Source organism: Grus americana, chromosome 5 (assembly GCF_028858705.1).
Source record: "Grus americana isolate bGruAme1 chromosome 5, bGruAme1.mat, whole genome shotgun sequence".
NCBI classification, from domain to species: Eukaryota; Metazoa; Chordata; class Aves; order Gruiformes; family Gruidae; genus Grus; species Grus americana.
This window is the reverse complement of record NC_072856.1, coordinates 52,555,103-52,563,070: the sequence shown is the minus strand read 5'-3', so window position 1 is coordinate 52,563,070 and position 7,968 is coordinate 52,555,103. Positions and strand designations below refer to the sequence as shown.

The 7,968-nt window shown below is 40.7% G+C and overlaps 2 protein-coding genes across 11 annotated transcripts in view; one reads left to right on the top strand and one right to left on the bottom strand.

Moving 5' to 3' along the window:
- Positions 1 to 2,037: 2,037 nt before the first annotated feature.
- Positions 2,038 to 7,968, bottom strand: part of DGLUCY (D-glutamate cyclase) — a 56,173-nt gene continuing 50,242 nt past the window's right edge. For 9 of the 10 annotated variants that reach the window (XM_054827141.1, XM_054827142.1, XM_054827140.1 and 6 more), the window contains 2 exons: positions 7,767 to 7,945; positions 2,038 to 3,094 (listed from right to left, as the gene is read on the bottom strand). The gene's annotated coding sequence lies outside the window, so the exon portion shown is untranslated. The remainder of the gene's footprint in view (positions 3,095 to 7,766; positions 7,946 to 7,968) is intronic. The other variant, XM_054827137.1, reaches the window with a different exon arrangement.
- On the top strand, positions 3,947 to 7,773 carry GPR68 (G protein-coupled receptor 68). Its single transcript, XM_054827150.1, is given in 3 exon segments — positions 3,947 to 4,502; positions 4,666 to 5,780; positions 5,782 to 7,773. Coding segments are annotated over 2 exon segments (1,074 nt in total). The 5' UTR covers positions 3,947 to 4,502; positions 4,666 to 4,806; the 3' UTR covers positions 5,882 to 7,773.

Genomic DNA, 7,968 nt, shown 5'->3' with positions numbered 1-7,968 from the left:
CATCATAATTCTTCCAACTGAATCCAAACATCATTGTGCCATTTCCTCATACTCAATCACACACTCTGATTTCCATTTTCTTCTACATATTTTAAAAAAAAGAAAACAAAACCAAAACAAACAAACAAACAAAAAAACCACAACAAACTTGCTCTACGCATATTAGCTAGTTTCTGCCCATTTTAGATTGTTCGACTGATCTCTAGTCTCTTCTGCTGGTCATTGCTTCCCAGCCTCTTTACCTGACCTTATTATTCCAGGCTTTGGCAACCAGGATCAAACCAAACTGACAAACCCTCAAGTGTGGGGAGAAGCTTAGTGTGTGAGTTTAAGGGCTGGTGTTCGTGTAGGTAATGATCTGAACCAAATACTAAACTGAAACAACCTCAGGTTTCTGATTCCGAGATATGCAGCATAGTCCAAGTCCTGCTATGACAGCCGAGTGACTCAGGCCTGTCTGCAGTGTATGACAGGTATGGAGACAGATTAAACAGCAAGAGACCTACTGTCACATAAAGGCTCACAACCACATTAGCTCCCTGTTCACAGAAGCGAGTGCTTTGCGGATGAGACAAGCTGTGCATGCAACTTTTGCACATGTCTACCAGAAAGTCCTTTGGTGTAGTCCCCTTTATCTCAGCTAAAAATGTGTAGGTCTAATTGCAGACAGATTTCTTATGAGGAAAACTGTAGCAATGTTCACTGAAACTAAAAAACCCACCCAGGCTCCATGCTAGTACTCAGTCTGAGCTGAAGAGGCTGTTGTTGTAAGCGGCTCTGAGCTATTTCCTGTGCCGATGCCAGCAGACAGCGCTTAACACGTGAGCTGCTCCATGGTTCACAGTGCAGGGGGACTTATGTTTTTGTCAACAGTTAAGGCACAAAGGAGTTTGGAAAGAAAAGAATCTGTTGCTGAACTGTCCAGTGAGTAATGAAAGTTGGCTTATTTAAACCAAGAAAAAATGAAGCTCTCTGAAGCCCTGGCATCCTTGGCTTTATTTTTCATCCAGGAACAAGAGAATTGTTTGGAGCTCATGTAGGTGGCGAGTCTTCTAATTTGTTTCCAAGACTTGGGCTTAGATGAGTATCACCTAAAAGATGTGGGTATATGAGAGGGAAATATTGTCTGGAAATTACTGGAGGCTCGTGATACTGAAGGTGTTACATAAACTATGCTCTAAAACACAGCTGCATTATTTCCATATTAAAGCTGTCTAAAAGGAATCCTGTGTGTTCCCATTTGTAACTGCTTTCAGCTTTATGATTATCTGCACCCCAGATGTTTTTCATACAGCAACTTCTTTCATTTTTCTCCTCCTCCTATCCAGACAAGGTCAGTAAGTAATGGGGGAGCTATTTGCCTTTTCTGTCCCATACCCTGCATCACCTTTCCTTCAGTTTTCACTTTTCCAGACAGCATGTAAGATGTTGTGTATTAGGTTCTTAATGACAGGTTGGGGGGTTCTGCGCCCATTTGCTGAACACTGCCATTGCAGTACTTTGATACCAGTTTGTTGAAAAAATCATAGTTTCCCTCCCTGGCTAGCGCAGAGCTATGTTTAGTATACTTGGTGCTGGGGAAAGGTGAATTACCTTTATATTTCCCATTTGGCTCCTGAGCCTGGCACTAGCCAGGCACGAGGGGTCAGGGGGCACAAAGGTGTCCTGGACCCCACGCGCTGAGGCAGCTGAAAGGAGGGAAGGATTTCCTGGCTCACTGCTACCGCTGACCAGGAGAGCGGTATAAGACAGCTGTTGCACAAGCAAGAATCTGGTCCTTTGTTTTTCATCCCTATCTTTGAAATCAGGGAAGGTTTGTTAGCACAAGGCAAAGAGATTCGTAACAGCCAGCTTTTTCTTCCTGCCCCCTAAAACAGCCCACTCCAGCACTTCCTCCGGGAGCAGGAAATGTTGCTGTAATCATAAGTGTGTATTATATTAGCATAATGTCATATCAATAAGACTTTTGCTGTCTCCTTCACATTTTGCATTCTGGCAAGACTTGTAAGCTAAACAGAAATTATTTTTCCAAACAAGTTCTCCTTGACATAAACATAATTTAACAAAAACAGTTTAAGTTTTTAGAGGAAAAGAAACATTTTTCAAAAAACAGTGCAACTGTAGAGTACATCTGCTTTTTCTCATACTGCGATCCATATTGACTCACTGGGTAACAATGAACAAAACTTAGCACCATTGAACTATGTTAGACATATAAAGACAGGTCTGATTTTTCAAAGTTGTCAACAGCTTTTGAATTACTATTTGGCCTCGCCAGCAGGAGCTGGACACTGACTGCACACTTTTAGTCGGTAGATTAGATGATAGATCTCAGATTTTTAGGCATTTTAGACTATAATTAGGTGTGCCAATCATCCTGTACAGGCAAACTCTTACATGTAAAACCAAATTATTATACAGAGGTAAATGGTATCAAATACAAACTCAAATACAACTGTACTTGGCCTGGATTGGAAAAGGCGGGGTAAGTAGGTTATCAAACCTGCTTCAGCAAAGATCCTGTGCGCTGTCCTTGCAGGTGTGGAACCTGGTCTCCTGTAGACAGAAAAGCTGTGTGATGGTTATGAAGCCATTGAGAAATGCATAGTGCACTGGATTGTTACAGGAGAGGTAATGGCCCCTAAGTAACAGTAACATTTTCCTTTGGGGAATTAGTACATAACTTTAGCAAGTAATTTCTGCTGTACACGTCTGCGCTGCTAACGTTACTGTCATTATTCTGTGGGAAGGTTATGGCAGTCTCTTTGTACAAACTGAACCATAGGTATCTGTGACTGGGTCCCTTAAGCAGCATTTCTCCTGCTGTGCTTGATTTATCCGTAATAACTATTGTGTCACCCACAGTTGAGAGGGTCAGTCTCTCAACCCCCAAAGGAGCTGCATGAGAGCGAGAGGAGGAGAGCAGAACTGGCCCTGTGCTAGGCTTGACCAGTCTTTCACACAAGTTGCATTGGACAACAAAGTTAGAAGTTTTGAGAGATGAGCTTCTGTTGGCCTGTTTCATGACTTTCATGACTGAAGGTATCTGAGATCCCCGAGAATACTTCTGCCAAAACAGAGGCTGGAGTTCTGTCTGTTGGTAAGAAAAAGAGGAAAAGCGAAGGAATGAAAACTACCATCTAATTCTTAAATATTTACATGTGACCTTAAGTTTGCTGTGATTTCTGTGGGACTGTGCTACACTTGTTAAAGCTAAACACTGAAAATCTTTGCAGGTTTGGTCAATTATTTCAGCCAGGCAGTTCTTTTCTGGCCCGAAGGAAGTGATTTTCTTTTCAATTTCTATAGGAGTAAAACCCAGAACTATTTAAAAAAAAATTATAAAAAAAAATTATTTGATAGTAACATCCTCAAATGCTGCAGCTGACAGTAATTTTACTGTAGTATGGTCATGTTTTCATAAGGGTTGCCTTGGAAAAAATTGTATGTTCCTAGACAGGACAGAGGATGATGACAAAAATACAAATTAGGATAGTAAACAGGAAAAAGCAACAAGGCCTTACCTTTGTCCCTGGATAGCGCTGTTTCCTTTTGAATCCATATTAACTGAAGCTGTAGGAAGAGTACACAAAATACACTGCAACTGTGAATTTTCTGCAAAGAGGTTGAAAGAAATATAGTCTTGCTGCTCTGCATCATCAGGTAAAACATACATCTTCTTCAGACTGGGCTCAGTTTGCCCCACTGTTTTCCAGTCCTGAGCATTTGTACCAATGTGAATACATCACTTGAGGTGATAAAATGCTGAATGTGATACTTCGTTTAGTCTAGGGCTTAATCACTGTGAGCTGGCTCAAGGCTGAATGCTTGTCCTAGTTGAGCTGGGTGCTAACCCATTGCCAGGAGTTATTTTATAAGTGTCTTAAATAGCAAGAGTATAGTATAGGAATGGTTTGTATGAGTATGTGCTTGCACTATGGAAGATTCTTCAGGTGAAAACAATTAGATTCATATTCAATGAAGATGAAAAGGAAAGATACAAATGTATAGATAGTAACAGTAAATGAGTGGGTTTGAGAGTCGATGGCAAATAAGGAGTCTGTAATAGCATGTCCTGTGGGACTGAGACCATGGGCATACATTGTACCAGGTTTTTACAGTGTCCTTCCGACAAAGACAGACAGCTTGCTTTCAGGATTGTGTTTACTGTAACTGTAAGAGATACTGCTAAAAATTCCATTTTTTTCATCCTGATGCATTGAACTGCATATTCTTGTATCTAAAGGCAAATTTAAGAAATGGAAATTAAAAATCAACTGTTTTGTGCGCCCTGCATCCTCTAAGGAAGTCTGAGTGGACCGCTGGTTTGCCAGAGACATTTTTTCCATCATGGACAAGTCAGATTACTGCTTTTGTGCCTCATCTGCAAAACAGAGATGATATTTCTTCACCTTTTATATCGATACTTGCAAAGCTAAAGCAACAAATGTTTGTAATTTGCTTTGGGATTCTCGGACACACAATTTTTTGGTGGCTTTCTGGTAAGTACTAGACTTACACGAACCATGATTTCCCAGACAGGCTTTAACTTCTATCAGAGACTATAAGAAAACTTAGGGCTAAGAAAAGACAGCTTCCTGAAAACCGTACTATATATTTGATAGTCATATCCCTTCTGAAGATTTTCATGTGTTTTACCTCCAGGTTATTAACATCCTGCGGCAAGTCATCACCTCAGCCTAAAGGTTTGTGGAAGAAATAAGCAATACATGAAACTGGATGAAATTAAATTTTACATCCATTCATTCAGGACCCTGATGAGTGATACACAGGAAGAGGTAGAAGATGGTGAATATCACAGAGAATGCAACTGAGGAGTGCACTATTAATCATAATATCCACCAGACATTATCCCCTGTGGTATACATATTTGTATTTATATTAGGCTTGCCAGCTAACTGCCTGTCGCTGTACTATGGGTATTTACAGATCAAGGCTAAAAATGAATTGGGTATCTACCTCTGCAATTTGACTGTAGCAGACCTGCTCTACATATTTTCTTTGCCTTTTTGGCTTCAGTATGTTTTACAGCATGACAATTGGACCTATGATGAGCTGCTGTGCAAAATTTGTGGCATCCTCTTGTATGAGAATATCTATATCAGTGTGGGTTTCCTCTGCTGCATCTCCATTGACCGCTATCTCGCAGTAGTGCACCCTTTTCAGTTTCAACAGTTTCGGACAATGAAGGCTGCTGTGATTGTGAGCATCATTATCTGGACCAAAGAAATAATGACATGCTGCTTTGTCTTTAGGCACAGGGAGATCAGTACAGATGCCGATAGCCACGTGGTGTGCTTCGAGCATTACCCCATCAAAGAATGGGAGCACAATGTCAATTACTACCGCTTCTCTGCTGGATTCCTTTTCCCCTTCTTTCTACTGGCCTTTTCTTACTGTGGGATTTTACGAGTTGTCCACAAGAGTCATGGCACTCAAAAGAAGAAGAAAATCCAAATTAAACGACTGGTTTCAAGCACTGTTTTGATTTTTTTAGTTTGCTTTGGACCATACCACATTCTACTGGTAATTCGCAGCTTATTGGAGAACAACTGCTCATTTGCTGAGAAAATATTCAATATTTACCATGTTTCTCTCCTGTTGACTACTTTTAACTGTGTTGCTGATCCAGTATTGTACTGTTTTTCCAGTGAAAGCATTTACCAGAACTTTGCCAAGATGCGAGACTCTTGTTTAACATATTTAGGGTGTCCAAGAACTGAGATGAAGGAATCCTATCCGCTGAACGCTCCAGAAACTCAGCAAGCCACAGCACGAGCAACAACCAGGGTTATTACAAATATCACATGATGGTGCTGAAATGAAGGACTTCCCCGCAACTAACATGGGCAGCCTATAGCATTCATCAAAAAAGGACATCAATCTAAAATCTGCAGCTGTGGCCGTGTTTGTGCATCCATTTTATTTATCTGTGTATCACAACAGTGTTACCTCTAAAAGACTTACTAGCAATGCAGTACAGTGAGGTCATTTCTGGAGGTGCTTGGACCTTGGTGGTAGTGAGGAAAGCACTTGCTAAGTCAGTTCAGTTACGATTGCATGTCTGTTGTCATTGTAGTACCGCTCAAAACCTGTTGTCTTGATAAATGCATTGACTGGAATAAGCTAGTACTCATGGTGTGTGGTTCTGTTGAATTTGTCTTTAACTGCTTTCTGTTTGTCCCTGTAGCATCTAGAGAAAATAATTCTCTACAAACTGTCATCATCTGTTGAAAAGGTTGGAGACAGAATAAATGTCCCCATGTGTACTTTTAAAAGAAAAAAAAATTGCATTTCTGTAACATTCCCATAACTCTTTGAAATAACTTCCCCTTCAGCCAGTTTCAACGCGTGCAGAGATTCTGCCAGAACCAACCTCCTAAAACAACCAGTCCAATAACATAAGGTGTTCTGGGAGAACATGCACAAGAAGTTCCAAGGCCAGGCTGGAGGCTGCATGGGCCTTTGGGCTACCTGGTCTAGCGGAGGGTGTCCCTGCCCATGGCAGGGGGGTTGGAACTAGATGATCTCTGAGGTCCCTTCCAACCCAAACCATTCTATGATTCTAAACTCAGCATCTACTGAGACCTTCAGTCTGTTGATTGACTGTTGAATCTCAGACTGCTGAACCTCATCATAAGGCTCCTATTGACTTCCAGAGCTATGAGATCTCTTGGCTCCGATGGGGATAAATAATTTGATCTGTTGACTTGGTAAAGAACAGGAGGTTGATAGCACATGAGGTGCTTTGAACCCGTGTGCTTCTCTGAGTCACTGTGTTCAAACACAAATTTAGTTACATGTGAATTCTACTAAACCTTGCTAAGGTTTGGATTGTGTCCTTCGCAGTTTGTGTGTCTTGTGCAGCATAGACCATACAGGCAATTAAATAACCATGCATTTGTCAGGGAAACTGTTAAATGGATACTGTTTAAACTCTGTTTTTTCCCACAGATACTATAGCTTAGGGTTTGGTCATTGTTCAGTAAACACAGTATCGGAAATATGATGTATGAATGAGCTATGTTTCCTGGTTTAGACAGCAAACAAAATACAGGAATAAGTGGAGGTAATGACAGTTAAAGATGTGAGAGTTGTGCTTTATAGTGTTGTTTCTACCACTATCTGCTCTCTAGGTTTGGTGGTTTTTTTTTCTTTCTTTATTATACTAATGAATCCTGTATCATTCTTCTTTGTGATCTGTTCATCATACCTTTTTGTATCTGTAACTGTTGCCTTGTCCTTTCACTCCTCTAGTTTCAAACCTTTCTTGAAACACTTCTCTCTCTGCAACCTGGAGCTGATAACTTCCAGCAGCATAACCAGTTTTGTTTCTTTGGTTTTTTTAAATGTCAAAAGATTCTCTAGACAGACGGTCTACACCTGTGTCACTGTGACACAGCCTTGCTTGTCATCAGTTTCCTAAAGGCAATATATTCTAACAGCTTTCTGGAAATCACCTTGAGAGTGTGATATTAGAAATAAGTAGGGGATGTGTTTAATAAAGAATGATTTTGTAATTTTCTTCCTATATTTGTTCACTCTTTGTTTGAAATAACTGTCTTATGGCTTTGGCCCACAGTTTCTGTTTGTGAGACTAGAGGTCCTCTCCTCTCTCCTCTTGCAGAAAGGATTCATGTCCCCACTCGCAGGAGGGGATTAGGTTTGCTTAGGTTAACATTTGGTTTGTTTAATTATTTTACATTTCTTTATACTTAGAGCACTTACCCAGCTGGATTAATTACCTTATACATGTATTTTTTCTTCTATCAGTGCTGTTTAGCTTTACTTTCTCCTAATCTTTCCTGTGATCTCCTGTCTGCATCAACAGAGCCGTAAGGCAGTGACTCCTGACGGCCATAATGCCATGCTTCTGGGTTGTTACACACTGAGCCAAATGCTTGGACTCCCATGACCTGGCAGGCTGGAAGACACACACGTGGTTTG